Consider the following 21,399-nt stretch of genomic DNA (forward strand, 5'->3'; position numbering starts at 1 on the left):
TTCAGATGTAAACAATGTAACCTAATAAATAATTCCATCATGAAAATTACTCAAATTTTTCTTTCTTTTTCTTTTTTTAAAGATTTTTATTTATTTATTCACGAGAGACACACAGAGAGAAACAGAGACATAGGCAGAGGGAGAAGCAGGCTCCTTGCTGGGAGCCCAATACGGGACTCGATCCCCGGACCCGGGATCAACGCCCTAGCCAAAGGCAGACGCTCAACCACTGAGCCACACAGGCGTCCCAAATTTTTCTGTACTAACTTACAGCTTCTGTCATACTATCTGGCTGAAAATGGATAATCAATAAGTATTTGCCATGAAAATAAATCAATGCATTTACTTAATTTTTATGAAATAAGAGAGAACTAAGAAACAAAAATGTTAGGTGTCTAAGTCTCTAGCTAAAGAACGTACCAAAACTCCATATCCAGAGCTACAATTTCTTTGGTTTGAAAAAGAACTAGTATTGGACAGTTTCATATATACTGGATACTATTTTTGCAAAATTTTCTATTTTTAAGTATATTAAGTTGCCTTATGTTTAAATATACTTTTTATATTACTTGCAATGTGCTATAATTTTTTTGTTTTTTAAAAAAGATACACTGATCCTTATGAAATAATTAAAATAGAACATTGAAAAAAATGATTATTGCAAAATAACAAGATCTATATAGAATTATTTTCTTAATATATTTCAGACTATTGAATTTACTTTGTTGCATACCTGAAACTAATGTGACATTGCATGCTAATTATACTTCAATAAAAATAATTAAAATAAAGTGTTTATAATCTAATAACTAAAAAACTCAACTTATAACAATAAAAAAATCATCATTTTTTCATTAAAAATTTAGACATGAATAAGCATAGTAGAGAAAAGCCAAGCTCATGGTTTCAAAAGGGTTTGATTATATTTAGATTTAAAATGTAGTGTGAAAAAAAATGTAGTGTGAAAAATTATGAAGAGTTGAAATATAACTTTTTTTTTTGAAATATAACTTCTAATGAAACCTCAATGTCGGAAATTTTTTCTTTTGTAATGATGAAGCTATTCTACTTTTGAGGTTTTTCTCAATTGACCATTTCATAATAACGTCATTAAGCTTTTCAAATAGCTCTGGCTTTGCCTTTATTCAGAATTCAGGAAATATAACATGCATGACTCTGAGCTCTAGAAATACATTCCACAATAAACCTGTGTGGTCTTGCTGAATTATTATCTATTATCTTTTGGAGATAAAACTTGCCGGGATCCCGGGTGGTGCAGCGGTTTAGCGCCTGCCTTTGGCCCGGGGCGCGATCCTGGAGACCCGGGATCAAATCCCACATCGGGCTCCCGGTGCATGGAGCCTGCTTCTCCCTCTACCTATGTCTCTGCCCCTCTCTCTCTGTGTGTGACTATCATAAATAATTAAAAAAAAAAAAAAGACACATTTTCCTGCAGCTGAAATTACAGTAAATTGATAGCATGAAATATTTTGTTTAAGAAATCTCGAAGGCAACCACCTGGTTTGTGGTAGATGAAATATTATTAATTTTTCTTGGACATGTAACTTCTGGGAAGGGCTGTTTGACCTATTATGGGCTTGCTGCAAATGGAGTCTACATCTCGGGAAACTCCTGCAGCTGCACCAACCAGAGTTTTTCCCTACACTCAGTACACTTCACTGCCTCTAATGGATAATAATCTCTGTAATCTACTCTTTAAACTCACCCTTTAAAACTTTGAGTAGATCAAAGAGAATTTTTTAAAAATGACAGTAGCTCCTACCATCATCACTGTTTACTGAGAGCCTTCAATACCGTGTGTACTAATATCTTTTTACAGATTCAAGAGCCAGGTAATTCACTCACTGGCACACAACCAATCAGTCATGGGACTGGGATGTGAGCGTGTGTCTGTCTGATTCGCAATATAAGGGATTTAAGCAACATACCCTATTTCACCACTTTCTCTACAAACTGCTGTGTTCTCTGTTTTTTATCCTAGATAACCTCCCCACCCCCTGTGCTAAACCAGTACTAAGCCAATGGTTTACTACAACACTATCATTCAGTGAATTAGTTTAGCGTCTATTAAGTAGCATATCCTGTCAACTCAGCATACTGGTCAGAGATTCACTGTTCTAGAATGAATACAGATAAGACAAATTACTGTGAATATGAGGCAAAGATAGGGAGGATACTTACATCAACAATTAAGAAGTCTAGCCAACACCAGGCATTGGTGAAATATGTTTGATAGCCATATGCCACCCATTTTAGAAGCATTTCCAGAATGAAAATGTAAGTGAAAACCTTGTCAGCATATTCCAACATTGTCTTAATTGTCTTTCGCTGATCAATATATATGTCTTCAAATGCCTGTAAAGAAAAGTTATATATTTTAAGCTTTCTAAAACTATTACAGTCTAGGCTATGTTTCTGATCATATATTTTTTCCCAGATTTTATATGTATACATATGACATTCCATTGGACTAGGAGGGCAGAGGGGTAGTAACTATTGCTGTTTTTAAGATTTTTTTCCTCTCAAAGATCTTTTAATGAACCAGGGGAAAGTTACTCTCCATTGATGTTATAGCCAGAAGAAAGAGGTAAAAGCATAATTCTCATTAATTTGACTTGTTTAGGAAACAGTTCTTGATGCTATATCCAGATGGTGCTACCCCAACTTGAAGTTATTTATTTCTTTTGTTTCATTTCTTTTGCTTCTTCCTGTTGATTTTTTGCCATAATAGGAAGATTGAAGAAATAAAAAGTGAAGGTTTATGTTTTTCATAAAGCAGAAATTGTAATCGATTATCACATTGCCCAATTTTATTACAGAGTGGGGCTCATTTGTCTCCTTCTCTCCCCTTCATTTTGTTGATAGTTTAGATTTCTCAGCAGAGCTATGCTATGACAATGATGATAGGATGAAAATACTTTTCATTTAGATTGTGATATTGTTCTTCTAATATGAACTTTTCTTTATACTTAACATCTGAGTCTCACATTTGTTTCAGGGGCAGATTATCTCTTGTATAAAGAGGCATGCAGAGAAAATTTATGTCATTAGAAAATATGCAGGAAAATAAAGACTTATGTTCCAATTATAAACCTAAGTTATAAACTTAAGTGAGTGTGTATCAATCAGACAAGCTCATTTTATCTCTCATCTATCTACCCTATGGCTTAAGTATTCTATTTGTGTCAGTGTTTTTCTAAAATGTTACCTATGTTATGCTTTATATTTTTATAAGTGATTTTCATATAAATATAAATTAATTTGTTATAAAAGCCATCTTCATATAAAGAAAAAGTGATCTTTAAATGAATCACTTAGGCATGCTGCCCAATATTTTTTGTTACCAATATTCCTTTGTTTCCTGAGTAGCATAAAAATAGTGGACACAATTAAAAAGGGACAGAGAAGTGGTCCCTAAGGACTTATTGGCTGTCCATAAACAAATGATAATACCATTCAGACACAATATTCGTCAGAACTCAGAAGTCCATCACAGGACTTCTATTAACTACATTGAGTTGCCATGCTTACTTTCTTGTTAAAATATGAGTAATTGAATATTTGTATTCTTTGGTTATAATGAATAAGCTGGAGGGACAAATTTTCATAGGTTACTTACAAGTAAGCAAAAATTAAGAGTTTATTAGAAATTGTAATAGTAGAAATAAATCCAGAAGTATGTAGTTAAAACATTAAATCTATAATTTGGAAGATGGGATGTGGGGGTAGGCAATGAAAAATGTGTTGGAGACAGGTAGAAGAGTGGGTGGGTGGACAGGTGCTAAGTGGGTAGATGGATGGATGGAGGGATTGTTGGATACAGAGATGCACACATATTTAAGGAAGGAGTCTTAAGTAGAGATAAATGAGGTTTATCAAACAGAGGTTATGGCTGATACCATGAAAATGAAAATGGATGTAGGATGAGGGCTTCGGAAAGAATGCATTGGGTACTAAAACAGTGCAATAGAAAGAATTAAAAAGTCATCAGTATTAGATTATCTTAAACTTAATATTGTACCACTTTTACTTAATATTCACTTACCAGTGCACCACTACTAAGGAGAATCATGAAAACAATGAAGGTCTCAAACCAGTTATGTTCAACTATTCGGAAACATGTTCTTCTCAGGTTCCACCATTGTTTTCCTCTCCCTTCTTCCACACTGATTTGACAACATTTAAATCTTTGTACACAGCCTGCAAGTATAATGTTCAAAGAGGAGTAGATGAAGTAACTTCTGTTGCCTCAGTAATATTCTTTAGCATGTCCCTGATTGATCTTTTTACTACAATTATCATCTCCGTCTTGCTAGGGTAACTCTCTAAGCTGGAGTAGTAAAAGCACATTCATTAGCTGTGTGAGGTTGTGAAAACTGAAAATTATTCAGCCTCCTTAAACAGTTTCCTGGTTTTTCTGCCCCGGGTCATATTGTCCAAGAAAGAACTTTGAAAAGTACAAACAAATGTAAAGTAGCTTTGCCTTGTCCTATGTCATCTTATTGCACTCTGTTGAAGTGACACTAGTAGAGGAGTTCAAAACGAATATTAGTGATAAATAGAAAACTTCCCTTTTGAAGAGATTATAGAATAATAATGTAGATATCCCCCAACTGGGTTTGTTACTGTTTTATTTTTTGAGGTGTTTCTAGAAGAGCTCACATAATTTTCAAAATTAATTTAGTCCACTAAGATGTGATTGGTTGGCCCTGCTTAGATTTCTCATTGCTTTCCTTATACTGCTTTTACTCACTCAAACATAAGAATTAAATCCACAGATATCTGTGACTACCTTTGCAAACACCATGGAGGATACAAATACATTTTTTTAAGGCAAAAAGAAAAAAGTATGGGACCTGGACCTTGCCGCCAAGAACCTTACATTCTTGTTTTCGAGAAAAGATATAAACCCAGGAAACCTACCTCAAGGCAAAAACAAAAACAAAACAAACCCAGAAAACAAAAAGAAAAGAGAAAAAAGAAAAAGTCATGTATGCTAGAAGAAAAGGGAGGAAGGGAAGGAAGGAAGAGAGGGAAGAAAAAAGACAGTAAAGATACATATAATAGTTCAAAACAGAAAGAGAAGAGTTATCATAAAGTAATAAACAAAAAGTTATCAGCTGAATTAAATGGGTATATTTATTCTATTATGAATGGTCCATCTTGGGTGATCAACAGTTAAAAAAAACCTGCACTCTATAAATGGAAGATTAACGTGAGGGTCACTGCCTTTACCTTCAGTGAAACAGGCCTCAGGTTCAAGGGTTTCCTCCGGTTCCACTATAGGCTGTTCTTCTGCAGGTGCACCAATGTCTACAGTGCTGCCTTCAGAGGAGCTACTGCTTTCATTGAGTTTCTGTGCATGAGGTGGACATAAAAAGTCAGTCACTTTAATTTCAGTAATGAATAGTCTAGAAAGAAAGGATTAGTACTATGAATTGATTTTTTGGATTCTCCTTGAAGTGAAGAGATTTTAAGTTTAGAGCAAAGGACAGGTTGAATAAGAAAAGGAAATAAGAAAATTGTCTGTTGTCTCCTTGCCATTATTCACAATGTTAGTATGAAACCAAATTGTTATGTTATGAAGTTACAGATGGCCATCAGGAACATGTACTAAGCAAACCACTTAGAGAAGGCCCAGAGAGAAGGTGAGGGGGGAGGAAAATTAATTGTTCTCATTTTGTAGATAAGGGAACTAAGGCCTAGATAGGTTAAGAATTTGTCTAACATCATATAACTAGTAAATGAGCAAAGCAAGATTTGAGAGAATTACTCCTGAGCCCAAACTCCATGCTCTGTCTTCTGTGCAATCACACTTATAATTTTCCATCAATTTAAAACTGAAAATAATTAATTGAAAAATGTGGCAAGATTAGCCTAACAGGTGAAGAGAATCTACAATTTGAAGTGAAAAACAAAAAACAAAAACACTTATACACACCACAAACTAATTACGCCGTTTTATATAATACAAATATTCAGTATCTTCATGGAAATTATTTCATCAGCTACAGCAAGCCAGCTCTTTGGTAGCTGTAGACATGAGTTCCATTTAATTTCTGTTTACAGTAATTTTGCCAATCTAATTATATACTTGCTATAAAGCAAATGTCACAATAATAAGTTAAGCACAAGCAGTAATAAAACCCTTTGTTATACAGTATTACTTCAACTCACAGGGAAATTTTGTTTGTTTTTGTTTGTTTTGAGTTTTTATTTACATTTTAGTGAGTTAGTATCTAGGGTATTAGTGGTTTCAGGAGTAGAATTCAGTGATTCATCACTTACATGGAACACCTGGTTACAGGGAAATTTTTTAAAGTAATATTGAAAAGTCTTTTTAAAATTTGGACAAATCCACCTTTTGCATATCACAGTTCTTCACACATGGTGCCAAATATCAGCCTCCATATCAAACTTCATACCCATTAGTAAATGCCATTATTAGTCATCTAGATTTCAAATTTCCAATCAGCAACTGTATTAAGGTAAAAAGATGTGAATCTAAAATGATATGAAATTAATTTTTATCAAATGCCTCCTCATTGCCTCCCTGAATATCCTCCTCTGATGTGTCTTGCCCGGATGATGATAAAATAAATTGCTAGCTTTTTTTTTTTTTAATGCACAGAGTTACTCCAGGTCTAACTGGTTCAGATTTTCTATAGATAAGAGTGCTATTGCCAATATATCAAACTTTATTCTTAAGAATATTCTTTAAAATCAGCTATTCTTGTTTTACAACCCAATTTTGTAATATGTTACCAGTTACTAGGTATAGACAAGTGATCCTATACATGCTTACAAATTAATTTGCAAACACTTCTCAAGCAATATAAGTATATTCTACAGTCAGCCTGGAATACTGTAAGAAAGTAGAAGCAAGCCTAATGTTACTCAAACTCAAATGCTCTCAATTAAAGTCATGACTTTTTTTTTCTATCCTAACCTACTCCTTTAACCATGTTTGAGGCTGGTTGTTTGCAATATCATTCTTCGAGCAAACAGACTCAAACTCTCCTTTATTCTTAATGCTTTTCTAATATTGACTGTAATTGAAAGTCAGATTTGTTAAATTTTACCTTTGTAATAACCCTTCTCTCAGTCTCATCTTCCAAATTCCTGTGGGCTTTCTGTTCATTCTTGTCACTTCTTTGGAGAGTTATACTTAATAATTATTGCCCTCATTCTAGCCTCACCTAATTCTGGAACTTTGTGGGCCACAAAGCCTATTCTGCGCTAGATGCCCAATAAATACTTGGTGAATGAATACCTCTGTTTTATATATTCTTGCCAGATGAAGCTTTTTGTCTCCAACTTAGCACTCCAACCAAATTTCCCAAATCTGTCCTTCACAGAAGTTGTGCTTTAGCCAAGGTGAACTTCCTAATGTTCTCTGGCTGTTGCTCATAGTAGTTATTTTTGCCCATTATCGTGTCAGAATAATAATTGCTGCCTCATCTAAACCCCCTTCACCACTTTATCTGCACAATCTTTTGGGCACATATTGCTTTATCTAACCTACCTGTATTCTAATTGACTTACCACATTAACAATGGTTGGCATTTTGTCTGTGAGACACAATGACCGATGTGCTTGGTGTGCTACAGTTGATCGGTGTGCTAAAGTTGATCAGGTAATTAGCTACACTGTCACACCTGTGCATTGCTGCTTTCACCAAGTGAGCTGTTTGCTTATCAAGAATAAGTTATATTTGTTTTCAAATCATTGTGCCACTTTAAATTATTGTAATTATGTAATTTACGCTTACATAATTTGATAAAATGAATGAAAAGAAAGTCTTGTTGTGTCCATAAAAACTAAGTTGAAATCATTGTATACATTTAATAAAGAAAAATCCCCCACACATATACATACACACACAAAAAACTTGTTATAAAATCAGGCATGAATTGCTAAAAAAAAAAAAAGGAGGGGAATGGGGACATGCATTTCTGGAAGGATGCTAAATTCGGGTTTTATAAGGTTCTGAAAATCTCAATCCTTTTTGAAAACAACCTAAACTGGAAATCACAGTTGAAATTATAGGTATGGCTCAGGCCAAAGAGAGGGTGCAGAACTGCCAACAATGGAACACCTGTTAGAACAAGAGGCCTAGGGACACCTGGGTAGCTCAGCAGTCGAGCGTTTGCCTTCGGCCCAGCGTGTGATCCCAGAGTCCCGGGATCGAGTCCCACATCAGGCTCCCTTCATAGAGCCTGATTCTCCCTCTGTCTGTGTCTCTGCCTCTCTGTGTCTCTCACGAATAAATAAATGAAATCTTAAAAAAAAAAAAAAAAAGAACAAGAGGCCTCAAGCAACATTTGATGTAGGTACCTATCATTTTTCAAAATGAGGCAGTTTATAATATCTGGGATCTAGGAGAAATTTGCACACCTCTCAGGAGTGGGACACGATTACAAATTAGATTTTAAAAGTTACTCTCCATATTTGGCTTAAACAACTTCCAAAATCAACATATTGCAAAGAAAGCCTGGTAAGCCATATCGCAGCAGGGTAGACCCTGATTCTCATACTAGTCAGGGAAACTTGCTCCAAATTTCAAGTCAGGACAACATCAGATACAGTGATAAGTGAATGTCAGCAAGATCAAACTACAGACAGGTGGGTGCAGGCCAGTTAGTCTACTCCAGATTAACTACCCTAACCACGCCACAGTGTGATAGGTGGCCCTTTGCGCATCTGCCTTAGTAGAGAGGGCGAGTGCCCCCTGCCCTGACGGGTGGAGCTCCAGAGCGAGCTTTCTGGACCAGATGCCCTGTGACAGACTGGTTAAATCCCCTCATTTTACAGAGCTGATGCTAGCTATGCTTTTGCTCAGAGGTCCCAAGTGACATTTAGTGACATTTATGTGCGACTTTGACTTCTGTCACAGTGTCCCTATAGATGAGGAGCAATTCACATCCTGTCTGTGCCAGGGCTTCTCCAATGAAACCCAGTTCTGGACTGGGTAGTCATCTAGCTTTTTATATCCAAATCTAATTTTTCATTTGTTTTTCAAAAATGCTTCAAATAAAAACAAAATGGAGCAGGGGAGAGAGAAGGGGAAGGCACCCTGGCTTCTTCACTTCAATTCTTTGCTCTGCTGTGGGGCACCCAGCCTGAGAAGACAGCACAAGCCCCAGACACTATGACCTATGACAGGCAGCCTTTCCTTCCTCCTGGGCAACTGTTCTTGGAACGGTAAAATCAGAATCATTATATAAATATAATGTTTAGAAAAACCTAACCAACACATTTTGAATTTTAAAATTTTGGCTTTCTTAATATTTAAGTATTATCTAAAATGAAAAAAAATTAAATTTTGTTCATTTCTGTTTAAAATCAAAACAAAAAACTACCATAACCAGAAAGAAATGTCACTGCTTTTTCCAGGAGTTTACACGTGATGTAAACAAATGAGTATTAGTGTGGGAGAGAAAAGAAAAACAAACAAAATAAAACAGATGCAGAAATGACTGAGCTGAAGTGTGCCCAGGCCATTCATGGGCGGCAACAAGGATTTTTATAAATTATTCTCAAGATTTTTACTAGAAGCTTATAAGGATTAAAATTAAAATTGACCCTAGAGAACTTCACATTCAGGTTTGAAAAGTGGACCTAGATGGTACAACTGGCAAATCTGACCTGGCAAACATAAACAGTTAATAGGTCAATAAGCTAGGGTTCAAAATGTCTAACTTTAAAACTCTTTTTTAATTGAACTTGTTGCTTCTGCGCATATTTCATTACCACATAACACTGTACCAATTATTCATAGTTGTTTTATGTGTTTGTATGCATGCAGAAAATATGCATGAACTGTTGTCATGTTGTAAGTTTATCCACAGATGAAGTAGGCAGGTTTAGGCTAGTTTACAGTCAAGCCACATCTGTCACTCTCAGCATTTCTCAACTGATTATTCCAAGAATTTTTAGAAGCCTATGGCCTCCAGTTGAACCTTTCTTCAATCCATCTGCCACCAAAAGCTGGTGTGATGTTTTAACACAAATCACCTTCCTACTAAAATCTACAAAGACTCTCCATCATTTCTCTGGCATTTAACTACTTTTTTAGGATTCATTATCTGTGAGTCACTGACAACCCTATCTTTCACCCTCTCCTGGCCCCAGCCATCACAGTGGAAAGAAAACCATTAATAATTATGGGAAGAAATCTGCCCTGGTTCAACCTCTCGCTTTCTGTATGGTTTTGTCCACATAATTATTTGGGCTAGTCTCTTATATGTAAAATGAAGGGATGATCTCCCATGTTCCCATGTTCTTGTTGTAATGTTCTACAACTCACAGTCTTTTAGGATTTGAAATGATATAAGAGAGATACTGATATTGAAAATGATAAGAAACCAATGTAGGGACAAACCTGAACCCAGGAAGAGATAAGGCAATAAGAGCTCAGGTGGGTATGATTGCTGGAAAAATCCCATGATTTTTAGAAAAATCCCATGATCTATATCTAGAAAAATCTATATCTAGAAAAATCCCATGATCATCTTTGGCCAATGATGGGACAAGCAAGAGTAATAGCTACTCCTACCTTGGAAACAGAGAAACCACTCACATATAACTGGGCTTTTAAGTTAATTTCTCTACTAGCTCTATGTGCAATATTCAATTAATCATTAAACATTTGTTTGAGGATGCTATATTCTGAAATTTGTGTTAAGTCTCTGTCTCATAGAAACCCTTTATCAGCATAATGTATTATTTATCTGGGTTTTTTCCTATTCCTTCACTGCCTTTTTTTTTCTTTAGTGGCCAAAGTGAAAAGTACAAAGTACTTTATGGTTAATTTAATTTATTAAAATTAAGGTTAACAATTCTTAAGCTTCATTTCAATTATGTTTTTTCTTCTGTCAATTGTCCCTGACTTTTGCCCATTTCTCTACTGGAGTGTTGTGTTCTTCTTCTTTTTTTTTTTTTTAAATGTTTTATTTATTTATTCATAACACACAGAGAGGAGGCAGAGGGAGAAGCAGGCTCCCTGGAGAGCCCGATGTGGACTCAATCCCAGGACCCCAGGATCATGACCTGAGTCAAAGGCAGATGCTCAATCGCTGAACCACCCAGGTGCCCCTGTTTATGTTCTTACCAAACTGCAATTGCAATTTATAAACAGAAAGTCATTTGAGTCTCCTTAATATATAATATTTGCCAAATAGTAGTTCTCTACTGCTGTGTATCAAATTGTACAAATTTAGCAGCTTAAAACAATACCAATTTATTATTTGGAGTTTCTATAGGTCAGAAGTCTGGCACTACATAGTCACATTCTGTACTAGGGTCTCACTGGGATGAAGTTAGGGTGTTGGCTGGGAATGCAGTTATCATCCAAAGCTCAGGATCCACCAACTTTACTGGCTATGAGTAAAGTTCATTTCTTTTCTAAGAATCACCTGCTATCTTAATATCATCTGCCACGTTGATAATTCATTAATTTCTCTACTTATAGTCTCTTCATTTTGTTTAATTTCCAATTTATCAAACTAAGTATTTTTATCATATTCTTTCATTAATTCTTCTTTTTTAAGATTTTATTTATTTATTTGAGAGAAAGACAGCATGAGGTGGAGAGCTGAGGATGGAACCCCATGTGGGGCTCAGACCAGGTTTGGGCATGGGGCTCCCTTGCAGGACCCTGAGGTCATGACAGGAGCAGAAGTCAGCAGCTTAACTGACTGAGCCACCCAGGTGCCCCTCATGCTTTCTTGATCATTCTTGTCCATATTAAGACTCTCAATGACTGCTTGGTCCTATTCCACAGATTCTGACAGAAAATGTTATTTTCCAAATAGCTATTTATGTATTTTATCTGGTCCTTAATCCAATATTTGTTTAGGAGGGGATTTCTTAATTTTCAAATGGCTAGAATTTTTTCTGTCATTTTACTATTAACTTCTAGTTTAACTGTATTGTGATTAGATAATAACCCAATAACTCTTTTACTACAAATTTATTGAGTTTTACTTAGCTGTCTAGTATATTTTTAATTTATGTAAATATATACATAAATAAGAATTCTCTACATGTATACATTTTAAGATATATAATCCATGACATTTACTTTTATTACTTATATTACCAAGTGATCAATGTCCCTATTTAATTTTTCTTTGTTTTATCACATTCTAAAAGAATGTAAATGTAAAACTCTCACAACCATTTTTATATATTTTTATCAATATAGTCTTATATTTTTCATTTTTAAAAATCAAAGATGATGTGTCTCTGAGTTCTTTCTTTCATTGAAGTAATAATACAATTACTCAAAGAGGGAAGGAAGAAGTTTTAGATGTGTGGCAAGAATACATCTCTAATAAAATACTTAAAAAATTGGATAACAGCCAAACTAGAACATTCTCAAACAAGTACTTTTACTTATTTAAAAACCAATAAGGCCAATTAATTTTTCCTTTTTGGTTTTTAAATTCAAATTTAATCTTATTTTGAAATTCACCATCCAAATAATAAAGCATCTAGTTCTCAATTTTTGAGAGCAATAGACTATTTTAAAAATCCAATTTTCATGTTTATTAAGCCATTAATCAAATTTTAATTTACCAATGAGCTAGTTCATTTGCAAATATGTGTATGTTCACACATGACTCTCTAAATTTTACCCTGACCTATAGTGTATTTTTGGCAGGCTGACTTAGTAAGTGAGCTGAAAGAGTGCAGGGACCACAGCATATCTAAAGCATCCACTTTGCCTGTACACCAGGGCATTCAATAACCACTTAATAACTACACACTGATGGTAAGAGCATTTTTCCTTCTCAGTGGATTTATGCAACATTTCTTGCTTTTTAAAAATGTTCTCTACTATAGCAAATGATTTTGACCTTGAGGGCGAAGCAAAACAAAGCACAGCAAATAAAATACTCCATGATATTTTTAAAGAGTAGATGATTAAATGGTTTTTCTTGTTCTCTGACTTGATTAGGATGTTTACACTTTTATTTTAGACTTGGTTTGTTACAGGAAGCTTACTTATAGGGTTTAATAGGAGTTCAATTTATAATAAGTGATAAGTGTATTAAAATATAAACTTGGCATTTAGGGTCAAGAGGATACAGAATACATGTGTTTGTATATATGTATATATATATATATTTATTTTTGAAGAAGTACTTATTTTTAAAGATTTATTTATTTATTTTAGAAAGAAAGAGAGGCAGTATGAGTGGGGGGAGGGGCAGAGGGTAAGAAAAAATCTGAAGCAGATTCTGAGCTGAGCGCAGAGCCTGACACAGAACTTGATCTCAGAGCTCTGAAATCATGACTTGAGTGAAATCAAGAGTTAGATGCTTAAATGACTGAGCCATCCAGGCACCCCAAAAACACTTATTTTTAAAGCTAGGCATGTATTACTTTAAAAGTGGGCATTTTATATTGTTTTATATATATATACACAAATACATATGTACATATATATCATCTTAAATCATACATAAATGAGATGCTCTACATAAAAATATTAGTATTAATATTTCATTGTGTACACTATGCATTAGTAAATATTTTTTGTGTACACTAGCATATTAAAAATTTAAATGACCCCTATTAAAGACTCTCAACAAAGCAACAATATAATATCAAAGAAAAATACACTGTATAGAAATTTAACATTTCTATAAAGCAGCTGGAAAAGTCAAATATTAACTCATTAATTCCCACATCATCCCTAATACCCAGATGACTTCTAGCTGTGGGTTGAAAGGGAAGTTTCAGTGCATTATTCATATTTACTAAATATTAACTTGTCTTATCAATTGTGAAATCCAGTATTAGACACTTCACCAAGGTAGAAGGGAAGGTGGAGGAAAGGAATATAGCTCTAATATATTCTGAATTCTGCTTTAAAATACGTCAAATATGAATTTTGTATTGAGTATTAGATATAAAAGAACAGAAATAGAATATCTAATAATATATTGGACCAATAGAAAATTATTATAATTCAAATAAATTAAAAATAGCAAAAAAATTCTGCAAAATTGCATTTATAATTCCCAAGCTAGAAATCAAGGTTGTAAATCAATTGAGTATTTCCTTGTTAAAGTCATTTTGCTTGCTCTAGAGTTCTTTTGACATTAATTTTTCATGATAAATTATAACATATTTAACAAATATTTAACAAGTGTCTACTGGCTGGAGGAACCATGTAACAACTATAATGAAAAGGAAAAGAGTTTTAAGTCACACAAGCTTGAGTTTCAATCATAATTAGTGGTTTTATGGACTTTTTGGAATTATCTCCACCTCCTTAAGCTTTAGTTTCTAATTTGTTAAATGATCCTTATGTAACATGATTGTTGTAAGGATCAAACAAGATAACACATGGAAAGTGCCTGGCATGTGCTTACCCAATAAATGGTTATAAATTTCATAACACTATTATATAGTGTGTAATTTGTATAACTGCAAATATTTGACCTTTTCAAATACCAAAAATATCAGTCCATATACAACAACAAGATCAGGACCTGAAAAATGAAACAGTGAATATCATAGACCTCGTACCTGCCCTCATGTGTTCACAATCAGAAGGAAGATACAGATAAGCAAATGACTGCCACACACTGTGATTGGGTTAGTTTAGGGTATCTTGAGAGCACCTCTAAGTCTAAGAAGGGCAGGGTAGAAGAAAGTAACATTTGACACCAGAAGGATGAGTTGGGTGGCGGTGGGGCAGGTGAAGAGGATAACGTAAGAGTATGCAAGATGGAAAGAACAGGTATAAGGATAAGAACCTGACAAAGCATGGGCAGTTTTAGGAAACAAAACATCAGTGTACTTGGATGCAGAGAGGTGGAGAGTACTACTATGTGAGGCTGGAAAGATCCATAATGGTCATTTTTTGCAGGGACTCTTAGGCATGTAGTATAAACTGTAAGCAAGGGGCAACTCCTGAAAGGTTAGAAAGAAAGGGGAGTTATGACCAGATTTGCCTTTTAGAAAAACTACTTATTATAAGCAGACTAGACTAGTGAGAGGGAACATTTGTTGCAGCAGTTAAGTCTGAGAGATGATGGAGGTCTGATGTTGTGTGTGCTGGTGGGGATGCAGAGTAGACAAAGATGCATAGAGTTGGTGGCACCTGGTAATCATTTAGATATAAAGAAGAGGAAGTTTGGGTATCCACTGGTTAGATGGTAGCACTCTTCACATAGAATAGTTGCCATCTCATTAAAGAGCATGGCCCTGACACACTATAGCTCAGGACAAGGAAATAGGAAAGAGCTGGAAGGAACACATCCAACCAATGTTCGGATGGGACTCTACATCTGTTCCTGAACATCTGTCAGGCAATTATATGAAAATTCTGAGTGTTTTCTTTTCTCCTCTCTCTCTCCTTCCTGCTCCCTCCCCAGAGAAGAAGCTGCATCCAAAAGCAAACTGCTTACATAGTTTTACTTAGGCATAGTCTTGCTTGATTTATTCATCTGTATACTTTCAGAAGGAATAACCGATAAAAATGTAGGTATTCATGAAACATGTAATTAACTAACATAATGCTAATTAACACCGATCCAACACCTCATTTGTGCCAGGTACTATGCAAGTTACTAGAAGTACAAAGGTACAAATGACCACAGTGCTTGTTCTCGAGTTGCTCACAAGTTTGGGAAGTAGGATAGACAGATACACAACAGATAAATAGAGTTAGTTATGCAGCTAGTCATTCTACTTGGGGGAAATTCAGAGGGCTTTCCAGAATTACGAGTTGTTTGATATAGTGAGCAACAAAGCAGCAATATATCTTTATTGAGTGAATACATGGACAGAGTCTTGCATGTTGATTCAAAGGTCATTTTGTTTTGTTAAATTTTGCAGAGTGGCGAGGAGAAGAAGATAACTTCTAACAAGAAATGAGGGAGTCCAAAGACATAAACTTCATGGAACTATGTGACTAGAACTGAGCTGAGTCATGGGGAATTAGACTGATGAAAAGAGTCTGATCAAGACTGTCTAATTGCTCATGATATGTTCAAGACTGCCTTTTTTCCTCCCATGGAATTGTGTTTCAGATGGTAATTGTAGTGATACAGATGAAATAATAGGACAGGAAGTGGGAGGCCAAGGTTGGGGATAGATTTAGGGGAAAAAATCGACAGGACTTGGCAGTAAATTTGATGAGGGCCTTCCGATTAGAGAAGTTGAGAATGAATCCGGCCTTCTTATAAGCTATTTGAGAGCTTATGTGATTGGGAGGAAAGTCGCATGGATTTCTGGAAGCCAGGGAATGCAGAGCTTAAAGAATTAGGAAATATTGCAGACAAGTGATATAGGGTCACTGAACTTGGCAAATACGAGAACATCAATAATTTTTGACAGAGAGAAATGTAGAGGAAGAAACCAGAAAGGAGATGTTTGAAGGTGACCGAGCAGTGGAAAATGGGAAGGCAGTGAATATAATCTAATCTATCTTTTAAGGAAGATTGGCAATGAATTCAAGGAGAGAAACTTAAGGAAGAGATGAGATCAAAGGAACATTTAAAATTTACATGATTTTGTTTTATTTTAGGACAGGAATCTTCTCCATTTATATAAGTTTGTGGTAAGGGCTTCTGAAGGAGAAAGTGTAATACGGGATGGAGACAATAGCTGCTGCATCAGAGACCACAAGGATTTGTGAAGAGACTGAACAGAAAGAACAGCTGGGGGCACACACATTTATCTCCCAGAGATCTTTGATGTCCTCAGATATGTTGTGTGATGCTTTTCTAGGGGGAAAATTATGTTATCACGATGTTCTTGAATTGGGATATTTGCAAAAATCTTGGTATATATCTATTTTGATTCAAGATTGACCAGAGACTTCCAACACTTATTTCTTTATTTAACATGTATTTACTGGACACCTACTCTATGCTAGGCATGATGGTGAATGTGGGCTATACTGTGGCAAATGAAATGGACTAATCCCCACATTTAAAAACTGAGCATTGCCCACGTAAGGCATTCACTGGAGGCCTTTCCGTGGTAGTATAAATTCAGTCTGATAAGCAGTATATGCTTTGGTTGGGAATTGTCATATGTTCTTTAACTCAAATATAGTAAAGGTAAAAGTACTAAATGAAAGAATATCCACAAAGCATCAAATAAATATTACTTTAACATAGATGTTCATCTGAGAGGGCCAATGAGGGTCTGGAAGTAAATGTTCATTACCCATTTATTTATTCATTTAATAAACATTTTGTACTCACTGTGGCCTTAAAGTGAGTAAGACCTGGTTAGTGTTTCACCTATTCTCAAAGACTTCATAAGCTAATGAGGCAACTACAGAAGTGCTTCCAAATGGTTTGAAAGATTCTTTCAGGTGGCATTAAATTTAGAAGCGTATCTTCCTAAAACACAGCTTGGGGTAACCATAGTCTAAGAGAACTAATGCTCTATAATTGGAATTAGACCTCTGTAGATCAGTGTGCGAGGCGGAAGCAGATGGCTGTAACATGCAGGCCAGTGCAGAAGGAAAAGGACCCTCCAGGACTGAGACAGAGGACTCAGACACCGGTGGTTATGCCATTACCCTAAGCCCACTGAAGAAGTATTGGGAGTTATGACAACTCTACAATGGACACCTATTCTTAGTTTTTCAATAAGCAATATCATTACTTTTAAAGTACTGGCAGAGAAAATATTTTATCAGACAATGTTAAGGAGATTTAGTTAAATAGATTTAATAGTTATTTAGATTTAATAGTTTATTTAGATTTATAAATATATTTATATTTATTTAGATTTAATAGTTAAAAACATAGACTGTGTCACCAAATGCCTGGATTCGAGTCCAGGATCAGTGCCTACCATTTGTATGACAGTGGCAAGCTATTTAAACTCTGCATTCAATGTCCTTATCTGTAATATTGGAATAATATCTATCTCTTGGTATGAAGATTGAGTGAGATGATACGTGTAAAACCCTACAAACAGTGTTTTCCCATGGTAAGCTCTCAACAAATGATATCTGTTATTAGCATGACCTGAATTACAAAGATCCAAATGGCATTTTCACTCATTCTAGGGCTGACTCGTTACAAAAACAATGAGTTTTTCCCTAACTAGTATAGTAATGTCTTGTTTTTATTCCAAAAAGGTATTAAGTTTAATAACTCAATTCATTTCAAAAGTATTGATGCAGACAGAATTATAGTAGTAATTGTGCTGTTATCACCTTATGTTTTTGAGCACTTTTAACTTCCAAATAGCTTTTAGATCCTCATAATATTCCCATAAGCACCAGAGGACAGTTGTCTTCCTTTTACAAATTAGGAAACAGGATAATGTAAAGTTAATGATTTGCTTGCAGTATAGCTAAGGCCACTAGACGTTTAGTCTAGTTATCCAAACAAGTCAACCAAAACTCAAAAAGTTATTGAGCACAGATTTGTGCCCAGCATTGCAGTGGGTGCCTCAGAAGACCAAAATTATATAAAATACAATCCATAACCAAAGAAACGTATTTTTTTAATCGGGGAGAGATATGATTTTATATTGCTTTTTGCGTAGTCTCAGCAATTTTGCCTTGTTTTTAAAGTTCTTCATAATCTTCAAAGTCTAAGTCACTGTTCTTTATTATTAATTTCCAGTGGAAACCCGTATTTCTAGTTGATCCATTATTCTTGACTGCTGAGTGAGTCAAGAAACTTTGCGGTTTTAAAAGCAATTCCTTAGGTTATTTGAATGTATTTTGTGGGTTGAGGTCTGCTGGGACTTATAGAAGTGATGAATGTGACCCATGCTATGCCTTTTCTGCATCTAGGGACAAGCATGGGACAAGTATAGAAAGATTGCCCGCAAATTTGTCCTGGAATGCAGGACAGTGATGCATAAGTATGCACCTTATTGGAGAGGCAAAACAAATACAGGTATGCATTTTATATGTCTCTTCATTTGCAGTCTGGTCTTCATGTCCTGGAAACTGAGGGAGTCTGCTCCTTGTACAACTCCTGTAGATTCATCTCCCAGAAACACCAAACTATTATGGTGTCTAAACACATCCTGTTGTGTAACTTCTCTAGATTTTTCTATATTTATTATCTCTGACTGGAATGATCTTTAGGAAAAAAAGTTTCCCACTTTTTTTTTTTAAGGAGTCTACCATTATCAAGAATTTAATGAGGCAATTTAAAAATTAAACAGAAAATACAAAATCTATCACTTTCCCGGATAAACATGTAAAGCAATTTATTGCAGAAAGCAAACAACACAAAAGGACTAACAATGGAATATGTTACTAGTAATTCTTACAAGACACTGGAATAGAGTTTTGGAAGTGCTATTAGTAATAATAATAATAATGACAATTTATTGAATATCATTTGTCAGGAACTATGCTAACTCCTTCACGTTTATTGTCTCATTTAATACTCCACAGAAAGTATGAAATAGATAATATTATACCTATTTTTGAGATGAGAATTGAGGACTGGATAGTCAGGTAAGGCCATGTGGTATGTAGCTAAAATGGAATCGTATAACACATTGTCTGGCTCCAGAGAATAATCTATTCTGAACAACATTATAATTGTGAGCTTACATGTCTAAAAACAAATGCTTAGAAAATGGATAATAAACAATGGCCATTTATAACTTTAACCCAAGGCATTAATATAATTTCAATAATGATCCATTATAGATAAGGCTCATTATTGAAGTCTAGGAACAGAAACATTAACATATTCAAATGGAACAGGTCTAATAGAGCCCATGGCAGGTAACATGTGAATCAATAAAGTATGTCTCAACATATAAATTCATAGTTAAAGGTTAAGAGTCATCTTTCTAAAATCCAAATATATGTAGAGTTGTTTCTTGAACAATACAGAGGTTAAGGGTGCTCACTCCCTGTGCAGTCAAAAATCAGCATATAACTTTTGACTTCCCCAAACTCAAATATATACATATATATGATAATTATCACACGTGATAATTACCATACATATATGTAAAACTATGGCTCATTTGTATCCTCCATTATCTAGTACAATCTCTGGTACATGGTAACTGCTGAATAAATGAAGGTAGGCAAAAGAATAAAGGCTAGAACAGAAAGAACCAAAATGGTGAGATTACTTTAAATATACTATAGGCTGCATTCCTAACTTAGAATAAAGAATCTTCCTTTTTGAGGCATCTGCCATCAGTTTAATTCCACTAAAAAGAGCATCTTCTAAATTGTGCCTTGTTTTGAAGAGATTAGAATATAAGACTAAGGAAGCAATGAGGAGAAACAATTTTATACGGGTTTATTTCTGACCAAGAGGGACGAAATAAATGGCGAACTAAAGTGCCAGAAAATTTGTGACAATATGACAATTCATAAAAGAATATTTATAGAAAGCCAATTTAAAATGAATGAAAGAAACTGAAATGTAATGAGGATGAATAGAAGTTTCAGTATTTAATATAAAAATTCACCTGATTGAGATACAATTGCATTTCAATAGCAATTCTTGTGAAAAAAGATGAGATAATTACTATCCTAGAAGCCCAACACAAATTGACAAGGGAAATGTCTAATAAAGAAAAAAACAACAAAATCTAACACAATATTAGATTGAATCAAGAGAAAAATCCAAGAGTCTGAATCATAAATAAAACTATTTTCAAGTGTGCTCTCATCAGAGCAAGTGTGATAATGAGAATCCTTCAAAATGGTTCTATTAAACAGAGTTAAATGAGATGGAAAAATTTAATCTGGGTGGCTACTTTGTACCAAACATATTCAAGCATGTCACAATAGAAAAGGAGAGACATTATGCATATAAGTTGGAACAAAATGTTATGATACTTGGTGAGAAATATGAGCCTAGAAGATGAGTTGTTTATTACCTATACTCTGTCTTCTATTTTGGGGAACCCGAAAAGAAGCCATCCATTCTGTCTAGGGTCCAGAAGTCTCATGATCACTACTTTTAAAGAGCTGAAACAGTGTTTCTCACATTTAAGAATTCGGCACCTTAGGTGTCCCCCCTCCCTCCCCCCATGGACCTAGTCCTTGTATTCTGATTAGAAAAGCAGCGCATCTGAGTTCAGCATAGGCAGCCCAAGTGTCATTCAGTATTCTCTACATTATGCAATGTGCTTTGGTATCATCAATTCTGTTTAATTACAACTTAAAAAATTACTGGTACAATAAATTGGGTTATCAACTCCTACTGGGTCATGACTCATAATCTGAGAAAAACTGCATTAGATTGTCTCTAAAGTTTCTACTACCCTAACATTTAAATTTTCGATTAATACAATGATAATCCAAGATATAAAATAAAGAGTATGAAGAAATAGAACTGCCTCTAGTGGTTCAGTGGATAATCACTCTTTAATAAAAGATCAGTCTTTCTGTTA

General features: G+C 34.8%; 1 protein-coding gene across 7 annotated transcripts in view; it reads right to left on the reverse strand.

Annotated features, from left to right (window-relative positions):
* LOC112668030 (sodium channel protein type 1 subunit alpha) overlaps positions 1-21,399 on the reverse strand; it is a 277,785-nt gene that overhangs the window by 21,853 nt on the left and 234,533 nt on the right. For all 7 annotated transcript variants that reach the window (XM_049106361.1, XM_049106360.1, XM_049106359.1 and 4 more), the window contains 3 exons: positions 5,257-5,377; positions 4,067-4,221; positions 2,203-2,376 (listed from right to left, as the gene is read on the reverse strand). In XM_049106361.1, the coding sequence (XP_048962318.1) occupies positions 2,203-2,376; positions 4,067-4,221; positions 5,257-5,377 (450 nt within the window). The remainder of the gene's footprint in view (positions 1-2,202; positions 2,377-4,066; positions 4,222-5,256; positions 5,378-21,399) is intronic.

Source organism: Canis lupus, chromosome 36 (genome assembly GCF_003254725.2).
Source record: "Canis lupus dingo isolate Sandy chromosome 36, ASM325472v2, whole genome shotgun sequence".
In the NCBI taxonomy this organism is placed as follows: Eukaryota; Metazoa; Chordata; class Mammalia; order Carnivora; family Canidae; genus Canis; species Canis lupus.